At 35.2% G+C, this 22,700-nt stretch overlaps 1 protein-coding gene across 2 annotated transcripts in view; it reads right to left on the bottom strand.

Moving 5' to 3' along the window:
* Positions 1-425: 425 nt before the first annotated feature.
* The window catches only part of LOC101742276 (uncharacterized), a 49,076-nt gene continuing 26,801 nt past the window's right edge, over positions 426-22,700 (bottom strand). For both annotated transcript variants that reach the window (XM_021351834.3, XM_012695297.4), the window contains exons 2-9: positions 21,135-21,370; positions 15,275-15,483; positions 13,423-13,558; positions 5,175-5,308; positions 4,748-5,092; positions 1,564-1,687; positions 1,214-1,280; positions 426-716 (exon numbers count right to left, since the gene is read on the bottom strand). In XM_021351834.3, coding sequence (XP_021207509.1) covers positions 704-716; positions 1,214-1,280; positions 1,564-1,687; positions 4,748-5,092; positions 5,175-5,308; positions 13,423-13,558; positions 15,275-15,483; positions 21,135-21,216 — 1,110 coding nt within the window. In that variant the 5' untranslated portion in view covers positions 21,217-21,370 and the 3' untranslated portion in view covers positions 426-703. The remainder of the gene's footprint in view (positions 717-1,213; positions 1,281-1,563; positions 1,688-4,747; positions 5,093-5,174; positions 5,309-13,422; positions 13,559-15,274; positions 15,484-21,134; positions 21,371-22,700) is intronic.

Below are 22,700 nucleotides of genomic sequence, written 5' to 3'. Positions count from 1 at the left end.
ATTTGGACACCGGACAAAATTTATTAATTATTAAAAATAGTTATGATGAACTATCGTACATTCTCAGAATGAAGCAAGGATATCAAAGCAAGAGTATTAAAATAAAACCTCGGAAATTTATTAAATTCTCGTGTTAGTGATGTTAGAAGCTCTCAGGGTAGGTTTTACTACCTTTAAGTTTTGTTTATGCGGCGAAACAAGCAAGCTTTTCGGTATGATTATAAAATAATATATATAAGTAGGATTATAATATAATTAAGACTGCGACTAAATCTTTCAATTTATGAACGACGTTGTACACGACGTGAGTTCAATACTACATTAATTATTTCAAACTATTCATACCAGAAAAGTGCCGGTTCTAACAAAAGACAACTGGCTTTAATTATAGATTATAAAGGATTTTTTACGTCAGTAAAAGAATATTTAAAAACAGAGATGACGTTTAATCTGAATTTTTTACATTGAAATAACAGTTACATACAATATGCTCGTAAAGCAAAATCATTTCTATCATTCTTACAGATTACTATTAATTAAAACTATTTTATTATTTACATGTATAAAAATTCACTACTAATCCACTTTGTCGACGAAATCTCATTACCTGCATAGTTTTCTTTAACTTCACTAAAACTTTTGTCTAACACGATATTTAGTCGATTAAAACGAGTTCTTACATATAATCTGCGAATTTTTTCCATCATCGAACTGACCTGAAAAGGCAGAATAGATTACTGATGGTAGGACCTCTTGTGAGTCCGCGCGGGTAGGTATCACCGCCCTGCCTATTTCTGCCGTGAAGCAGTAACGCGTTTCGGTTTGAAGGGCGGGGCAGCCCTTGTAACTATACTGAGATCTTAGAACTTATATCGCAAGGTGGGTGGCGCATTTACGTCGTAGATGTCTATGGGCTCCAGTAACCACTTAACACCAGGTGGGCTGTGAGATCGTCCATCCATCTAAGAAAAAAAAAAAAAGATTACCGTAATTTTATTATCACCCGGAGACTAGACTTCCTTTGTGGAATTAAATTAGGGCTCGTACAAAGTTACGGGGAAATTTAAGTTTCATTGTTTTTGTTTCCAATTCAGTCTACGCTCGTCAAGTTTGAATTGACCCAATCTGTTCATTTTCTCTAACTCCCATGAACCGAATTTAAATTGTATGTAATTTGAATTCAGTATTTATTTTCGAAATTGTGTAAACTTACCATTGCCAGCAGAAAAATAAATTGTGTATTATGACTGCTATAAGTGATGATGCACATTTAGGTAGACCTGTGAAACGTAAAATAAATTGTGATCTTGTAATAAAATCATAAATAAATTCTTATTTTTAACCTTTCATAATCGCAATAATTATCAAAAAATGATGTGGTGATTCAGGATGAATTTTACAGAAACTTCAGAAGAAATTCCTTTCAATTACTTTTAGTATTACTAGAAATTCATACTTTCTACTCGTAAAGATTTTAAATCCGATAACTTACTCTCTATGAAGTATATAACAAAAAAATATCCACTGTAATAAGTCAGATAAACTTCAAACCCATCACATTACCTGAATTAGAATCCCTACTTCCCATCACCGGTGCAATCTGTGGTCGTTCTTCATCCAATAAAAGTACTCCACTCGACGACCAAATAGACAACACGTGAGCCACGCATGTTACATTTAAACGACCCTACAACAGAATTATTAATACAAGTATATTCATTTTAACAACGGATATAAATAATTGTTGTCATATGACTTAACTATAGCACAGAATCGCCGTAGTGTGCAAAAGATGCTAATACGTGAAATATCACTCTCGATTCGAGCACCGGTCACCGTTCTTGTCGAACTCGTCGACTCCAACGTGCTTTTAGGATTTTCAAGCACCGGTTCACAGTCCTCGTAGAACTCGTAGACTTTAACGAAGAGTTCGACGTGTGGCCCATAGATACAACCAACTGAATTTCTCGCCAGAACTTCTCAGTTGGTCACAATTCCGATCCAGTAGTAGATTCAACGAAGCACTGCTCTTGCTAGGGTTAGTATTAGCAATTCTCTCAAGTTGAACCCGTGAGCTTACCTATCGGTCTACTTGAAGTTAAAATATCCCCTTAGGCTACCAAAGATTGGATATGAAAAAAAAAGTGAAATATAAATTTACAGCACTGATTTGTTTATAGTTTTTGTTATTCAATAAAATTAATTGTTTTTATCCATTTCAATGGATTTTTGTGTCCATCCACAACTTCTACAGCCATTTTAGTTAGCTTTTTTGGATTGAAGCGATCATGAACCATGTGTTGTTGAAATTTGTACCAAGTTTCATGGAACAATGCTGCCTTTCTTCACACGGTGGAAGGTATGGTAAGGGAAAGTCGGCAGGCTAAGTTAGTCTAGTCAAGACAAGTCAAGTCAGTTGCATTGATACAATCGCCATTAAACTATGTAGTCCCAAAATTCCCTATACTACATTCAAAGTCTGAATTAAGGGGATAATTATAGGATGGCTATGTACGAAATTAAGTAAGAACTTACAACAAACGGCTAATGAGTGCATAGTAGTAGAACTAGAGAATAGCTACATCACTCGAATAACAGCGAATAAACAATTATCACAGTATCGTAAAAGAGCACGATGTACTATGTAGAGTTCAATTCTGCGAAAGTACGTTCTGACATTAGATCCATAGAGAAACAAATGAAATGGTGCACTTCATTCAAAGTGAGGCAGTTTGCGGAGTGTTTGGTATGCGTCGAACTATGCGGTTCTGTGTTGCACTGGCAATTTCGGTCTATTGTTAGCAATGTTGTGAAATGCTCGCCGCGGGTACCACAGATCGATGTATAGCATAATTCGGATCTTCTTCTATTATTTTAGGCGAAAGATTAGATATATCGAACGATGACTTTATGGGATTTATTAGTATTTTATCTTTGTATTTGATTTAACGTGTTGCTGAAATTGATTTTACAAATTTAATTTAAAATCACTTCATTCGGCTACCACTATGGGTTTTTTAGTTTACGTTCAATTTATTCTCTAATTTCTGCGTGATCATAACTTGACTGATTTCTATCTAAAACTGCCTGAGGCTTAAATCGTTCAATATAGTTGTGTCAATAATGTCAGTATTATTATTCTGTGCTCGTATAGGTGCCACGATCCTGTCTATTACTGATGCGAAATGGTTATGCGTTTCGGTTCGACCAGTGAAGCAGCTGTTTTAATATACAATTAGAGCTATATCATGAATTGATATCATATCTCAAGGTGGGTGGTGGAAATCTCTGTTGTATCGATGACCTCCAGTAACAATGCAGCAAATCGGCTGTTAGTTTATCTAGCTATCTAGTATAATAATAAAGCATGGCCCCTATCGTTCAAGACTTATCGTGGATTAGTTTATAACCCATAATTGGGTGGGTGAATACAGAATATTCTACCGATCATAAGAACTCGTTAACTCAATTTACACACATTTAATAAGATCGTAACGAAGATTTACAAAAGTTAAGATTACGTCAGGAAAACGTAAATAAATAAAGATACATACCACAAACTTCACCTAATGTATACGTATTAAGTATTCAGTACTTTGGACTGTGTGGTATTTATACAAGTAGTGTCTATATAACCTATTTAATATGTCTATTTGATACGCAGATTGTAACCGGGCCTATGTGAACCCTCAGAACCGCGCGATTGAGATTGTGGTTGGCATACTATGTATAAGATCGACCTACTTGTACGTACATACGTATGTTTGTTAGTGGTGGATTTCAAATAGGTACTATGCCTATCTAGAATCTAGTATTTCATAGAGGCGTGGATGTATACTTTTAAATATTCATTATAAAACGTATAATATTATTACTTTTAATAGGGGGTTCTCGATTAGAAAACAATTCAAAGGAATCTAACGTGTGACACAAAGTTAAAATATGAATAGATTATTATTTATATTAAAAAATATATACGTATATTCATTTCAATTTTAAAAACATTCCAAATTTAACCTCTTTAGATTAAGATTCTCCTGAACTATGCGTAATTACCAAATCATACAAACAATACAAGCTGCAGTAAATTTAAATCGCAAATATCAACATCTTTAACAAAGATATTGAGTCTGACAGGAATCGAAGTGAGAGTTGATTGTACAGTTGTTCGGGATACTCACCACTCGACTAACGAGGTGAGGCGAATAACCCCAATAATACCATAAAATATAACTACATTCGACAAATAGAATATGAATTTAAATTAGTATGATATATAAAATACAATCCAAAATCTAAAACAATCATTACCGTAACACAAAAATAATAGGCAACCCGATAGTAATAACACTAAGAACAAACCAACAAAATCGACCGTAAATGAAGCGTCACATTAAAGTTTCAAACCATTCATGGTCATAGTTATTGTTTCCCAAGCTGTTATCGGATGATTTCAGTATAAGCCAAATTATAATGTATTGTATGCAAAATTGAACGCGTACGCGCTAATACATGATCAATGTACTATATTTTGATGTTCCCTGTTGAATTTATAATTAACAGGCAAATGGAATGTAATGGCGCATCGGAACAGCGATATATCTACCTATAAATTTTGAATTTTCGTTTTATGTTTGAATTTGAACGTTTCATAACCAATATAAAATCTAAGAAGGTAAATAAAAAAGCAAACCTTATTAAAGTAGAGTATTTCATGTAACAAAATTGCTACGAGAAAGTAACTAACCTTATGAAAATGCACGGACTGCACTCTAATAACAAGCTGGCTGTATGAGGATGATTTATTCGATTTTTCCTCATCGCTAATGTTAAATTTATTTGCAATCTGCTCTATCCTGGGCATTGAACTGGTTGTAGTCTCCTTGGCAACATCGGCAACAGCTTCGGGTATGCTCAGTACGGCAATATTACCAGGTATGTCTATCACATTATCGGTAACGGGATCCTCGTACCCCGAAATCGTGTCCCATGGACTAAATATAATTCTATTTGCATCTTCGAGCGACGTATCCGTTATCACAGGCTTTCTTGGGTAAGTTGTATCCACTAATGGAATATCGAGGCCTTTTACCTAAAATCGAATACAGTACAGTTAATTATTTTCAAACTCAACAGTTGTTTGTTTGTTGTTTATGTTTGATATTACTTTATACCTCTTGTCCGTTTAACAACCAAGTCAAATTAGCTGCTGGATCGGCAGGAGGCGACGTGCAATTAGCTCGTAGCATATCACCTACAGAGTACCAACTTTTTTGGGCACGAACTTTTGGGCCTGATTCGGGCAATTCTGTGAAAAACAATTAAACGCAAATTAATTAGGTAAAATGTGAGCTTAACATAATATTATACTAATTTACAGAAACGTGCTTTTGATATTTCTTGATCTTTATTCTGAATGAAACTGAGACTATTATTTTATTAAGGCCCCTAAATTTATCTCTATCAAATCAGGAGATCCGCTAAACAATGAAATTAATTTTAGATGTCTAATTTGGTAAGTACGACTTCTTATTGTGTTTTAGTATTAAAATACATTACGGAGATTAAATTGCAATGCGAACAGAATTTTCAAAAACATGCTTGAGTAGAATTTTGGGTTCTTTCAAAATTCAACTCGACCATTCCGTTTTAATATTAAATATTGTATGGATTGGTTAAATTTCAGTGTAATTAAGCAACGCGAGCTTGGCCTATTAGCCGTCAAACCAACAATTAGCTTTACAACTAAACACGAAATTCTTTAGTTTTTAATGTTACTACTACATTTCTTATTGAATCATTGTGATTTAATGTAAATATTCTAAGTATTGTCACTAAATGAAGTAATAATTAAACTTTTATGGTTTTGTCTCTTGCTTAATATTTTTATTGAACTATCTCCGATGTATTCAAGTTTTACAGTTTTTATGGTCACTGTAGTCTAAGTGTTATTCTTTGACATTTGAATAGTGGTAATTATTGTCTAAATTTCTAAAGCAAAAAAAGTTACATACATATAGAAATAACACAATCTTGAGGTCTGGTACTTTGTTTGACTAAGGTTTTACTTTGGAAATAAAGGTATCCCATTGTCAGATGAGCACCAAACATCTCTATAAATGTTTGGTTATTTTTATTTAGATGGCTTCGCGTAACACACGCGGAAATAATTTGAAATTTCTTTATAGAATTTTATTATTTAAAATTTCAGAAGTCATAATTTTTTTATTATTTAAAGTAAATGTAGTCAGTATTTATTATATTATATTAAATTTGAAATAGTATTTTTATTTATATTATTTATATTGTATTATCTAATATACAGTAATATTGTATTTTAATTCATTAAATTATTCATTAAGATGCAGATTAGTAAAAGAAATGAGAATTACTTTGTTAACTTAAAACACTAACAAAGTCGGAACCTAACATACAGAGAAACGGAGATATATCATAATAAATATGCCAAAATATGCCAGCTGGTACGTATAGCAGCTTCGATTCACAACGGACGGCGACGTTGCATATTCATCTTTCATGCGCGTCTGTTCCGTTTATACCACGAATTTCATAGACAGCGGTTAAAATGCCGAACAGACAAAATGGCGGCTGAAACTAAAACTTGACGTGCTTTTGTTTGCCAGCAGCGCCCTCTATTGCGACGTAGCGATGGAACTCAGCTCCGAGCAAAGTTTTAAGTGTTTACATTCCTGTTCTGTCGCTTTTTGCCAATTCTACTTAATGGAAACGCAGAGAGTTTTCCAGCGCCTCGTTTAATTCGGTAGATATGGTATGTATGGTATGGTGTGTACTGCTTATATCATCTGCCAATAACTGGTGTTTAATTGATGAATCATTTTATAATAGTGATAATAGTAAAACATTTTTGATGGAATCCAATTACGTGGTTCACAAATGGCATCTGTATTGAGTTGTTCATTGTATTCCGACTTATTCTCTTCTAACAACATTATTGTACTTAACATAAAGACTGGTAGTTAGTAACATTTGTAAAAGTATATGTGCATGTGAAACATTAAAACCGCTTCAGTTATTTACCAAACCGGGAATCTAAATCAGCTAATGCAGATACGTTATACGGACCCCGTTTGATCGATCTGTCCCGTACTAGATGACTGCATGGCTTATTTAATACGTGGCTGAAATCCAAGAAGATGTCTGATCTACCATTTCGGATGCCACGTGTCCGATCTATCTTAATTCGCTGAATCACGACTTATTTTCCTTGAAAAACGGCGCTTTGAAAATAGAACTTTAGAGAAAATATATTTCCTCAACTGTGAAAATAAATCGACGAATTTCAATGAAATTTCTGACATTTGTTAAAACCATTAATTTTATTACTTTCGTTATAAAATAAGGAAGAATACGACAGTGTGGTTGCAACAGAGTGCATATTGCTTACTTGTCAGAACTTTAACGTTCAATGCCTATTTGAAGTTCGCGTTCGTAAGCCGGGGGACAATCCGCATCAATACGTTCCCCATTGTGAGATCGGACGCTGAGATTGTATCCAACGTTTTTCACAAAAGGATATTTACTTGAAGGATTATTGAATTCGAGAGATTGCTTCAAGCCGAGTACTTCTCTAGCCAGAATTTGTCACATTAATAATTCTGCTATCGCTTCGAATTCTACGAAATTAAATAACTTATTTTACGATCGACCAAAACAATTAATTAACCAAATATATTTTTTTACTTCATTTAAAATATACATACAAAAATAAAGTCGTTTTTCTATGCCAACATGCATGTAGTGAACGACTTCTCTAGGTTCTAAATAAATAACACGCGTTTTGACCTTGAAGTAAAAAATAATGTTGTTTGGTCGGTATAAGATAGAACGTCTGATAGTTCATTACTTCCAATGTCTAATTTGAGCACGAGTTCACATGACAGCACATGTATACAGGCAAATCATCGCGACAAGGTAATATCTCAGATAATCGTAAATTAACCAAGATAAACTTAATCAAGCATCCCTTGCGTTCGATCCTCCGCATTTATTGCTCAACAATAGTTCTGATTTATGATTCAGGTTAGCAAGAAAGCACGTTGGGACGAAGCGGAATCGCTCTTTATATTTATATGCTTGTTGTTGAACTTGCTAGTCAGTTTTGTCTTAGTTTATAGGAACACTGAATGCTGAATAGATACACAGGTAACTTTAGATAGCGAAGGAGGGATAGATAGACACAAATTCACGACTTCAAACAACTACAATTGAATTCAAAGACGTAGCAAAACTTGGCTACGTAATTCAGTACGGTACACGTAATCGCCACATAAATAATGAAGTTCAGTTCTGGTTTTATTTAATCAAACTGAAGCAATCTATCATAACACACTATCACGAATTTATTTAAAATATACAATCATAATTTTAGTTTAGGCCTTTCCATTAATCAAAAATTGATTTATCGAAACAGAGCCTAATCATTTTGCGACAGAAATCGAAGAAACGATGGTATGAATTCGTGAGTTTTTTTTGGTTAGGTATCGGGCCAATCCTGTTTGGAGTAGTTACCAGAACTCATAAACAACACAACGTGAATGCCGCCAGTGTGTACCCATACTGAGACATACTAGTAGTAGGGCCACTTGTGAGACCACACGGGTAGGTACCACCACCCTGCCTATTTCTGTCGTGAAGCAGTAATGCGTTTCGGTCTGAAGGGTGGGGGAGCCGCTGTAACTATACTTGAGACCTTAGAACCTATATCTCAAGGCGGGTAGCTCATTTACGTTATAGATGCCTATGGGCTCCAGTAACCACTTAACACCAGGTGGGCTGTGAGCTCGTCCACCTATCTAAGCAATAAAAAAATAAAAAATATATTAAATCGAACTTCATTGTTTTATACGACTAATATTTTTTTATTAAATGTTTTTCTTTTAACATCCGATTTCCCTTGGACGTCGTCAGTCATTTAGCGGCGTGAGCACTTGTTTTTGTGGTAAACGTGACAAGCGTCGCCATCTATCACGATTCCTATTCACCCCAAAAACTTTTTTGACTAGTTCTCAATAGAATAGAATAGTTCTCAATATTATTATGATACTATAAAACAATATTCTTAATTTGATTTTCGAATATCTCGCACAAAAAACTGTTTTCAGTGCTTATATAACATTGTGAAAAAGCTGACGCCTTGGAAAACAAAATTAATCTCGTTATAGAAAAAAAAACATTTTAGGTCTACATAATAATATGAATACTATAAAAATATAAAAAGTAATATAATGTAATAATAGTAAAAGTAATATATGAGTAATATAAAAAGAACAAATTAAATAAGAATACAAGCATTAAATTAGAAGATCTGAAAATACTTACACAAGCTTTACGAAGAAAGGATAAACATCAAATGTTTAATAATATCAGTGTTTACCGCGATTTCTTCTAAAAGGTAATGTTCTCTTCGCAGCTTTCTAGTTTTACGATGAAGATTTTTATCCGTTTTAAAGTAATCATTCTATTTTAGTCTACAATAGCAACCCGCCCTCACTTCGCTTCGGAGACTGTAATTTATTATTGATTTCTCCACTATTTAATGGATGTTGCTATGCATATAAGCCTTCCTCTTCAATCACTCTATCTATTTAAGAAACCGCATCAAAATCCGTTGCGTAGTTTTAAAGATTTAAGCATACATAGGGACAGACAGATATAGGGACAGAGAAAGCGACTTTGTGTTATACTATGTAGTGATAATCATTAACCCAGAGGTTAAACATTATGTATGTATGTGCTCACGGTAGTACTAGCGTTTAAATTGTGTAACAAAAGATGGATGTGTAGCAGTGCGACGTTTCACTTTAATTAAAAATAGTTAAATGCGAACAATGCAGAGACGCTTGACTTCACAAGAAATTAAATCGTATTTCTTTTAGAACAATGTTCCGTCGCGATTTTTTACTTTTTACTTAACATTGAAGCTGATAACTAGAGATGTGAATAACGTTCAATAATAAATAGTATTTAACTTATGAAGTTACCGTTTTACAACACTATAGGCATTTGAATTTGACAATAAATACGAAATTTAATTGATTAAAAATTATAGAATTCTATTTTCAAATTCAGTTATTTTTTATTAATTAGAGTTTTATTTTTACTACATTTGTATCTTTTCCATCAATATGGATGTAATAAAAATGCGAGTTAATATGGAACTAGTGGTCCCGCAGTAGTCGAAATTCGACTATAATTAATTGGAATTGTAGATTTCTACACTATTATGATTGTATTTTCAACGCCAAGACTACACTATAGAAAAATATTAATAAAGACAAACAATATTTAATCTATTCTCAATTTGACCACAGACGTCAAGATCAAAAGTTTGACAGTAAATAAGTAGTATGCATGCGTGTGTAGGTATGTCAAATACATGGCAGTGTGTGTAATGTTTTCTTTATTGATTTAATGTATCTTTTATGCATAATTAAAAAAAAAAAATTAGCATTGTGCACTTCTTCTCTATATCTAATATATAAAATTCTCGTGTCACAGTTTTCGTTGCCATACTCCTCCGAAACGGCTTGACCGATTTTGATGAAATTTTTTGTGCTTATCCGGTATCTATGAGAATCGGCCAACATCTATTTTTCATCCCCCTAAATGTTAGGGGTAGTCCACCCCTAAATTTTTATTTTTATTTTTTAGACAAAATTTTTTGTTTTTATTTTTTTATGATACAGCATACAAAAATACATACAACCCTAAATTTTCACCCCTCTACGATCAACCCTTATTTTTTATTTGTTAATTAAAAACTAAATTTTTTTGCAAGAATTTTGTTTTTATTTTGTCATGACTTAGAATAAAAAATTTCATATTACTCTGAAATTTTCACCCTCTACGATCAACCCCTATTTTTTATTTGTTAATTATAAATTTTAAATTTTTTGGCAAGTTTTTATTTTTTATTTTGTCATGACTTAAAATAAAAAAAAATATATTACTCTCAATTTTCACTCTTACGTATAAGATGATCGTAATCAACCCCTATTTTTCCATCCAGATTTTTATTTTTTTTATTCTATGCACAGATCCGCAATAAGGTTGCAAGACGGCAATCAAATATTATAATTGTAGTATGATAAATTGTTATTCAGAGTTTATAATTTCAAGTTCCTTTAATTATGATTTTTTTTTTAATTCAATTTGATCTCCTGCCCTCGCCGGTCGACTACTGATCAACTATCAATCGATCAGTTATCCCCGCCAGGTGTCACCACTTATCCAGCAAACATCACGTAGTAGGGATGAGGACGAATCCGGTCTCCTGTCTTACTCACTATACATTTTTCAGCCATGTTTCTTTGGTTTTATTTGTGTATCAATAGTATGTTCAGTAGGTCTGAGAATCGGCTACTATCTATATTTCATACCCTAAGTGATAAGGGTTGTTCACCCCAAACATATTTTTTTTATAATTTTTTTTTTTTGGTTTTAATGAGGTATAGTCCCCAGCGCGTAACTTGGCAAGAGTCGCTAGATGCGCAGAAGTCGTTTTTTAGGTCTCTTTGGTTGTCAAGCGGGACGCGGGGAAAGACGTAGCACCGTTCCGAGCGCGCGATTGGTGAGTCAGTCGACTCTCCCCTCCCGCACCGCGTCCACGTTCCGTTCGCTCCCGGTTACACATGTGCCTACTAAAGTTGTAGGAACCCTTTGTTTATATTGAGTTTTTGTTACGAGTTGTTATTATTATTTTAAATTTAGTTTTTGTTACGAGTGTTATTGTTTTAAATTTGTTTGCAATGGCAGGACCAAATACCAATGACCATAATTATAGTCGATTCAGTCACTGAGCGTTTTATTATTTACGCCAGTGACGACAGCGACTCTTCGTTATGTCGACGATGAGGAGCCAACTCCTTCCACCAGCTCAGGTCCTACCATAAATTTAATCCAAGGGGTAGCACTATTAGAAAATGATAGTGACGACGGCGACACATAATTTTTAATATTAAGTATATTTTGTTAAATAAACTTTTTAACTTTTAATTCTATTTTATTTATAACACCTAATACACTTCACGAATTCCTCTCTTTTCTTTAACTTTCTTCTAAACACACAGGCTTAAAAATAAATTATGGCAAATAAAAAATTTAATAAAATAAAATTAACATATATGCGGGCCTTAAAAGTGACCATTTTTTTGTTGCAATGTACACTATGCGCGCGACATTACCCCCACTACACTAAAACCTTGCCAACTTACGTGCCGCTTACTATATTATGTGGTTGAATGAGGTTTTTGAGAATTTTGTATATTAGACTATAATTTCCCTAGAAATCTTATTTAAGGCAACACAACGTTTGCCGGGTCAGCTAGTTCTCTATAAGTGTGGAAAATTTCATACTCCTCCGTCCGCACAATTTCCGTAAAAAGGGATACAAAGTTTTTGCTTCAAGTATTAATATATAGATATGAGTTCCGTCGTGGCAGCAATGCCGAACAAACGGTTCTTCTATGTACGTAATGTGTACGGAGTGAACACTACAAATGGACGCACGACCCGTTATTGGTTTGAACGCTTCCAACATGGAAATCTTGATGTAAATAAGTAACCCCGCCGCCCGAGAACTAAAGTCAACAACAACGAATTAAATGCCATAGTGCAAATACTACTGACGATACTCAATTAATTGTTTAGTTAGCAGCAATTTTCAACGTTAGCATCATAACAATATTGATCTATTTCTATCCATTGTACTCATCAGACCTTGCACTGACTGACTTCTATTTTTTCCATAGCTTGGACAAATTTTTTGTTGCCCTAAACACTTCACTACGGATCCACCCGACCCATTAACGGTGCTTTTAGGTACCTCAAGCACCGCCCTTCTCAGTGGGTTGCGTTTCCGATCCGGTGATAGATTCTGCGAAGGCCAGTGTTAGCAGCACCTCCGGCTTGAGCCCCGAGAGCTCACCTACACGTTATGGTAACGCTGATATAGCCTCTCAAGGCTATCAGCATAGGTAGGAAAAAAGGAAGGGACAAAATTCAATGTCCAAGAAGCAGTATAAAATGACTTTGAACAGCTTGTTGCCTGCCGTATACTTGACTTCATTAAAAAGGACTTTCAAAAATTACCACAAAGATGCACTCATAATATGAATGCATATTCTGTTTCATAAAAATAAAAAAATATTTATAAAAAATGACTAAAGCCTTAGACCTAATACGATAATATTATCAGTATTTCAATATGTTTACGTTCACTACTGTAAAGAGCTAGAAATATAAGTTGAAAAAACGATGTATGTCTTATAAAGTCTATGTGGTAAGTACTAATAAAAAAGTACTACTAAGTAATATTAAAATAGCTTGAAAAGTACATTAAAAATAGAATAGATTATAAATTATTCCTTCGCATTAACTCACCTACAACTCTCATATAAGCACTTTTATAGACAGTATGGAAGAAGGGTGCGTCCGCTGACACTTCACACCGGTACCTGCCACTCAAACCACGGCTTGCCCCTCGCAGGACCACCTGCTGCGCACCCGATCGTGAAACCTGAGCAAAATCCAATTAAATTTGACCCGCAATTCAAATCTTTAAGTTTTACCAGACATTGTTTTGATAGTTTTGTAGTAGCATTTTCGAGGAAAACTTCTACTGTGAATTATGGAGTAGACAAATAGAACATAAAATAAAATAAAAATATGTTTCGAATTTATAACAGGGACCATATCGACCTTGAAAGGCAAATGTGACTAAGCGACAATCGGTGAGCTTTACAGTAGACTAATTTAAAGTTGAAATACCTGGAAAAAAAAAATATTTTAACGAATCTAGCTGTAGTAGAATCTAGCTAGTAGCTGTAGGATTGAAATGATTTTAATAGACCTAGTAATATATTTTTTTTGCGCATCGAATATGGTTATTGCCTATCATTTATGTACAAAGCAGTTATTGTCGCTTAGTCACGTTTGCCTTTCAAGCGTCGATATGCATTATAACATTTTGTTAAACAGTCCACAGATGAAAAATGTAGCTAGAAAATTTAGATCCGTACACACGGCCTCAATTGAGCTAAAAGCTTCGATCCATCGCAGAACTCGGTCCACTGTAAGAAATCCCCTGAACTAAATCATGTTCGTTCATAGCCGAAGACGACTGACCCGATTCTCAAGGAGCCCCTGCACCACACTCGTACTGCGACTCGAGTCATAGCGAATCGAACTTTGAATATTCGTTATATCTCGAAGGGGATTTTAATGTATTATTTTGGCACAACGCTTTAAGCTCGTGGCCCAATGCCAACTGTTAAAGGTTGAACGTGGCAGCACTATAATCTTAAGTGATTTTTTCACGAAGGCAGTCTAACGAACTAGCAAGATGTCGCAGTCGTTGACCCATATATAATCACGGTTATGACGTTGTTTACAATCTTACCGTAAGTAAGCCATTTGCGTAGGAAACGGTTTTCCTCTTTTATTTTCACGTTTACTTCACGGACAAGTTAATAGCGGAGGCAAATCGTTTTTCTTAAACTTTTAGTTTCTTTTGTAATGCTTTTAGTATTGTCTGTAGAGCTGATTATGTTTAAGCTTAAGAAAAGACTGCTTTTAAAAAGAAACGGAATAACTTTTTTTACATCCGCAAAAAAGCTAATTTATATTGTACGTTGGAAGCAATAATTTTAAAAATCAAAATATGGTAGCATTTATTTTAATCATATTTAATACCTACCTTTATTCTTTCGGTATTAAACTGTATTTGTCTCATAATTTTAATGCTTAACGCACTTAGAAAAATTTAATTGACTATAATTCAGTGGCTGTATAGAAGCAACTTTCACAATTAACTTAAGTTAACTAGCATAGTTTCATTTTACTTAAATTAAAGGAAGGAATAACTTCTTAATTATACCTCAATGTTTGACAATGTCTGAGTAAATGGAAAAAAATATATACGCGCTGTACTCATACCGCGTTTGGACACTATAGCGGAAGTCCAATCTTGCGTCGGTATTAAAATAAAGTAGTACTTGTAATACTGTGGATCCTGAGTTTCTACGGCAGCAGCAAACGAGTAATCCTGGCACTGCCAGTGTCAATGGGCGGCAGTGACCAGTTCTCATTTTCTAAATACCTTATCTTCTTACTGGAGCTATTAGAAAGACAGCAACGTACTTCTGCTGTGAAGCAATCTTTCTTTGCCTTGAAGGGTGGAACGGTGAATAAATAAAACTCAATTCCATCTAAGATTTATAAACGTAATACTCACATCAACACTAATACCAGTTTGAGAGAAGACACGGGTATTTGGAAGCTCTTTCGGTACGAATCGGAAGAACTCCTGTGCTCCGTGGTACCATTTAACCGTATACAACGTTTCTCCTGTATCCAGCGCCCATCGGCAGCCGAGGATCGCACTGGAACCCACGCCCACTGCCTCTGGAACGCTGAGTTGGATGTCACGAAGACCCAGCACACCTGGACACAAGCATTCGCGTATGTAATATATTCATGCTTATTTACTGTCTTTTACTGATACGCGTAGGTACCACCATCCTGCCTATTTCTGACGTGAAACAGCAATACGTTTCGGTTCGAAGGGTGGGACAGCCGTTGCACTGTAAAAACTGAGACCTTAGAACTAATATCTCAAGGTGGGTGGCGGCATTAACGTTGTAGATGTCTATGGGCTCCGATAACCACTTAACACCAGTCGGGCCGTGAGCTCGTCCGCCCATCTAAGCAATACAAAAATGTGAGTATAAAAAAAATAATGTTATACATAAATACACTAAAACCGAAAATATACTTTCATTAAGAATGAGAGAAAACTAAAGTTAATAATTGATTTCTAATTGCTGGGTTCATTTTTCCCACAGAAATGCCGTTATTAAGACAGAGATTTTATGTGTACATGTGTTATTATTAATTATTATTTGGAAACATTTTATTATATCTAAAAAACTTTAGAGACTAAAACCGTTATTTGACTTTATTATTTTTATATTACTTTTACTACATACTAAATTTGGATCAACCTCTTCAAAACTATTATTAAGTGTTCAATTTATAAAATTAAAAACATACATAATATTACTTATACTCGTATAATGTGAGTAAACAACCACAGAAAAGATAACCATATTATTCTTGTAATAGATTCCATTTCATTCTCAATGTTCAACAGAAGATTTGTGTTCAGTATTTGCACAAATACTCTTAATGTTGTTGAACAATGTTTTTTTTTTATTGCTTAGATGGGTGGACGAGCTCACAGCCCACCTGGTGTTAAGTGGTTACTGGAGCCCGTAGACATCTACAACGTAGACGCGCCACCCACCTTGAGATACAAGTTCTAAAGTCTCAGTATAGTTACAACGGCAGTTACAATGTCAGGTATTTTCAGTGGTCGGAGCACACACGTGATCTATTCTCGTGAATCTCCTGTGAACATAAAGTAATTTCATTTGATTGCCTTGCTTTTAGATGTTTTAAAGGTTTACGCGATGTCAAAATACCTACATAATTATTCTCAGATACGCCAAGGCCCACATTATACCGACGTAGATTGTAAACATGCTGTAAATAGAATACCGACGAAATTTGTTATCAAATTGAGGTGTCAATTTTGCTATGTGAATCTAGACACATATTTGTTTCTTGGAAAAACTAGGTAAGAATATAGTACCGTCTTGGTGGTGCACAACATTCACAGAGAATACCAAACCATCAAAATTTGATAAATTGAAAGATCTATCTAATTACAGGTCACATTAAATGTGTTATTATCTTATATGGATAGGGACGATACCAAAATTTCCCGAACGAATTCCAAGAGTAAGGAACGCCGCATAATAAAATCAAACTTGAATAAATTATAAATTTGCATAAGTACTGAGGATATGTGTGACCGGCATGAAGAGGCATCGCTATCTTACTAGCATTTAAATTTGATACGTTTCAATTCTTATTTTGTGTTCCTGCCACAACGTATAGGTGGCACTGGCATATCTTGTCTGACCATTTAGGGCACTAAAAACAATTTTCTATTTCTATCTGAAGCTTTATTTGTAATTTCTTTACTAGTAACTAAGTTTGGAAGTTAAAGGTCTCGGCGAGCCGAAATTCAGCCCGGTGCAAGTAATCAAATCATGGCCCTCGGCTATAGGCACTAAAGGTGGTCGGAATACATAAATCAAGTGATCAGTACGTGATCGAATTCAAGATCAAGCCAATACAAAATTCTCGTCGACATGAACTCATTACGATGTAACCAAATTCAATTTACGGTTTCAACCACATCACAATATTTCATCTCGATGCGGGTTTAATATTTATGCGAAACGTAAATTCATCCCAGTTTAAATAAAAATAAATATGTACTCTAGGTGTTTGGGACGCCGTGTGTTTTTTATGTAAACAAGAATTGAATTTTGAATCAAGAGAAGTTCAGTTGCCTCAAAGATGTTTGCATTTAATTTGCTCAGATATCAGAATGTTATTAAATAAGGAAGATGTTTTGAGATGACTACAAATCTGTAATGTAAGTAAGTTCCAACGTATTTTATTTCAATTCATAACTTCCGCTGTCGATGTATGATTTCGCCCTAAGTTTACTTGTCCTTATTTCGTATGTTCTATACTTAGTCTGGCCATAAATACTGTTACAATTAAAAATAAACAAAATATTACATTTTTTTATTTTTTTTTATTGATTAGATGGATGGAGCTCACAGCCCACCTGGTGTTAAGTGGTTACTGGAGCCCATAGACATCTACAACGTAAATGCGCCACCCACCTCGAGATATAAGTTCTAAGGTCTCAGTATAGTTACAACGGCTACCTCACCCTTCGAACCGAAACGCATTACTGCTTCACGGCGGTGGTGGTACCTACCCGTGCGGACTCCCAAGAGGTCCTACCACCAGTGAATTTGAATTTGAATTTGGAATCTGTCATTTTTGTATGATTGCTCATTGAGTTTTCTCATTTTGGCGCCAATACATTGTACAATATTTTGCGATATTAAAATGGAGTGGGGCGATAAAGAGAACCGAATCACTGTGATTGCATTAAACAAAATAGGTATGGAGCCAAATGCAATTTTTAAAACTCTCTATTCGCTTGGTATTAGTAAAATGTTTGTGTACCGGGCTATTAATAGGTGCAATGAGACCTCCTCTGCTTGTGACAGAAAAAGATCTGGCCGTCCACGTAGTATTCGTACGAAAAAGGTGGTCAAAGCAGTAAGGGAAAGAATTCGAAAAAATCCTGTCCGAAAGCAAAAGATTTTATCTCGGGAGATGAAGATAGCACCTAGAACCATGTCGCGTATTTTAAAAGATGACTTAGGACTTGCAGCTTATAAGAGACGTACTGGTCATTTCTTAACTGATAATTTAAAAGAGAATAGGGTGGTAAAATCGAAACAACTACTGAAGCGGTACGCAAAAGGAGGTCATAGAAAAATTTTGTTTACGGATGAAATTTTTTTTACAATTGAGCAACATTTTAACAAACAAAATGACCATATTTATGCTCAAAGCTCTAAGGAAGCTTCCCAATTAGTCGACAGAGTGCAACGTGGGCACTATCCGACTTTAGTGATGGTTTGATGGGGTATTAGCCATGAAGGAGTGACTGAACCATACTTTTGTGAAAAAGATATCAAAACATCGTGTGTATCAAGTGTATCAAGATACCATTCTTGAGAAGGTAGAGAAGCCCCTTAACAACACCATGTTCAATAATCAAGAATGGTCCTTCCAGCAAGACTCGGCGCCAGGTCATAAAGCTCGGTCCACGCAGTCTTGGTTGGAAACGAACGTTTCGGACTTCATCAGAGCTGAAGACTGGCCGTCGTCTAGTCCCGATCTTAATCCGCTGGATTATGATTTATGGTCAGTTTTAGAGAGTACGGCTTGCTCTAAACGCCATGATAATTTGGAGTCCCTAAAACAATCCGTACGATTGGCAGTGAAAATTTTTTCCATGGAAAGAGTGCGTGCTTCTATTGATAACTGGCCTCAACGTTTAAAGGACTGCATTGCAGCCAATGGAGACCACTTCGAATAAGCTTTTTATACTTTAAATTGTTTTATATTTATGTATTAAACTAACACACTGTAAAAGTAATAAATATTATATGCAATAGATTTTTTTTTCCTTTCTCTCAGTATTTATGGCAAGACTAGATATATATTTCTGGTACTCTATATTAATGTTGTATGCACGCTGTAATGCGTAACCAGTTAGGGCAGTCCAACGAATAAAAGCAAACATAAAAAATTAACCTACCATTCTTGGTCTTATTAGATTCTGTTTGTTTTCAGGAGCAAAAAAATTAAAGAAAGCGTTGTAGACAGAACAAAACAGGTTTATGTCTTAACCCTTTTTCTAATAAAATCATCTAAATTGATTTCTATGCGGAAAGTTTGCGTCACATCAACAAAACCACCGTTGTAATCAAGTTATTTAATTTCCAAATACATTTCTCTTAGTTGGCCATAAATGTCAAGGAAGCAAAATAATTCACTGAAAGTTTCGCAACACAGTGGAATGCCTTCAGATGATGTATAAGTAACAAGAATATGAGTGTATATTGAGTCTGTACTGTGTATAATAAATGAATGGAAAGGTCTTGCGTGTTCGGAACCAACAATTTTTGCGATCTCCCATTGAGGCGAGAGATTGGCACTTTAGAGAATTTTCGAGAAATGCCCGGTCTTCGGAGGATTCCGATAATCAGCTTTACTTAAGGGATTGGATTCGAAAACTCGATTGTATTCGGAGTGATTTTAATAATTCATCACTTCGATACAGTTATTCTATGCCACAGGATAAAAGACATGATTGAAAAGACGTTCCGACCTACTTATAAATTTACTTGTCATATTCGTGAATAATTTATCATACTTTGATAGGTACTTCATGTATATTGAAACTACCTATTTTCTGATTTAATTTCATGCTAATAAAGAACAAATTTTAGTTAAACTTTTTCTGAACCACGGCTACAAGAAAAACTGATAGTGTTCTCACTGCTTATAAGGGAAAAGAAAAATAAACCATCCCAATTCAATGCTCGCGACCTAGGATATTTTTATAATATTAAGAGATTTAAATTAATGAATTGGATTTCATTTCTTCTTCCTGTCCTTATCCCACACTATATAGGGTCAGCGCATCATGTCTTCTTATCAAGCTACATAGGGATTTAGCATAAGTTTTACGACAGGGCGTCTCCCTGACGTGTATCCTCCTTGGGTTATATCTCCATATATCTATTGCAACGTGCCATTGGGTACGGTTTTTCTATTTCGTCTTTTGGTGTTTGTTTTACTTCATCCGTTTTGGTGTTTTGCAAGTTTATTATTGAAAACAATTAAATGAAAAGTTGAATTTTCAAATACCAATAAATAAAAGTATAATGAATTAGATTAATTAGGCCCTTCTATATTTACTACGAGAGGTAGAGCTATATACATATCTATATGTAAATTCTAAAGAAAGTAGCCGTTTTAAATCCAGATAGATCCCTCAACCGTAGGCGTAGGTAGCGGTATACTTATTGTGCCCTATTTAGAAGTTTCACGTCTAGAACAAGTAATTTTAAAGAAATAAATAAAAAAATGGTTGCAAACGCAAATGCGCCGTCTCAATTATAGTTACAACGGCTACCCCACCCTTCAAACCGAAACGCATTACTGCTTCACGGCAGAGATATGCGGGGTGGTGGTACCTACTCGCACGGACTCACAAGTAGTCCTACCACCAGTAATTACGCAAGTTATAATTTTGCGGGTTTCATTTTTATTACACGATGTTATTCCTTCACCGTGGAAGTCGATCGTGAACATTTGTTGAGTACGTATTTCATTAGAAAAATTGGTACCCGCCTGAGATTCGAACACCTGTGCATCGCTCAACATGAATGCACCGACGTCTTATCCGTTAGACCACGACGACTTCTAAAGGAATTCAGTGACAAACACACGCACAGAAGAAATATATAATATATTAAGATAAATTTAAAAAAGTGTGTCAAACTATTTGGCCTGACCTGAGACAGGTAGTTACCGATTTTGTCTTTTAAATACTGTCTAAGGGATTTTATCATTATACTTACTTCCACCGAGCCAGAGTAAGAGGGCGGCGAGCTTGGAAGTCATCTTGTAAGTTGTAGAGGTGAGGTCGCGACCACACGTCATGTCACGACCGCTTCGTGACGGCTCTGGTGCGCCATCCTCATAAGCTCCTTCATATTTAAACCGACTTGGACAGATTGTTCTTTCGCATGCCGGCCTTTACAAAGATCCACACCGGAACATTTTGTGTCCTTTTTCGTTTAAATGTAGACGTAATCTGCAAAACAACATTTCTATTTTAAACGACACATTTTAAATACATAGAATGTAAAGAGGAATGTACTTTTTTTTTTTTTTTATTGCTTATATGGATGGACGAGCTCACAGCCCATCTGGTGTTAAGTGGTTACTGGAGCCCATAGACATTTACAACGTAAATGCGCCACCCACCTCGAGATATAAGTTCTAAGGTCTCAGTATAGTTACAACGGCTACCCCACCCTTCGAACCGAAACGCATTACTGCTTCACGGCGGAAATAGGCGGGGTGGTGGTGCCTACCCGTGCGGACTCACAAGAGTTCCTACCACCAGTGATTACGCAAATTATAATTTTGCGGGTTTGGTTTTTATTACACGATGTTATCCTTCACCGTGGAAGTCAATCGTGAACATTTGTTGAGTAGGTATTTCATTAGAAAAATTGGTACCCGCCTGCGGGATTCGAACACCGGTGCATCGCTACATACGAATACACCGGACGTCTTATCCTTTAGGCCACGACGACTTCCTACCTGGTATTTATTTATTAGATGTATTTGTTATACATAGTATATATTGGTTTGCCACAACTACTTCAGACACTCGGTCCGTAATTAGCGACGTTACAATACAACTTCAATAGTAATCTGTATTAATATGGTAATCTGTTCACTACATACTCGTATTATGTGTTACAGTAGGTATCAATATGGCTTAATAGATTTTTCACATTGAATCATAGCTAATTAATGAGCGATACCAACTGATATTATTTATACGGAACGTATTCATTTATGAAATAATTTACTTTAACTGTGCTTATTTCTATCATAAGTTATTATTTTATAACACAGCATAAAGTAAGTAACTTGTTTTTAAGCTATTGCATAGATTTTATCGCGGGCCTTGAGCGCGGTTTGAGAGCGGAATCGTGAAATTCCGTAACGAAAAAAATCTTCCACCCCTCACTCCGCCTACCATGTTGGTCGCATTCAACACATTCACACTATTTCACACGTTGCGCTTGTGTAGTGTTTAAAGTAAGAAGTCTAAACACCAATTTATGTACTATCAAAGTATGTGATATAATTTCGTGGGTAACACAACGATAGCGCGATTCAGCTTTTGCGTCAAGCGCCATCTATCGGCGACAAACGGAATTGTAAAATAGAAAATTATATCACATTACAATGCGTTGGGTGTGCCATCGCTTAGTCGAAGAATTTTATTACTACTCCTACTACTCATTCAGTGATTGGAGTAGCATTAAAAATAAACTAGCTAAACCGTTGATTCTGGGTCAGTGAGAGTTAGAACTAGTATCCAAAGGCGTGTCTCTATCCCATGT

Source organism: Bombyx mori, chromosome 22 (assembly GCF_030269925.1).
Source record: "Bombyx mori chromosome 22, ASM3026992v2".
Taxonomy (NCBI): domain Eukaryota; kingdom Metazoa; phylum Arthropoda; class Insecta; order Lepidoptera; family Bombycidae; genus Bombyx; species Bombyx mori.
Note: the sequence above shows the minus strand (reverse complement) of the source record. Positions and strands in the feature narration are given on the sequence as shown.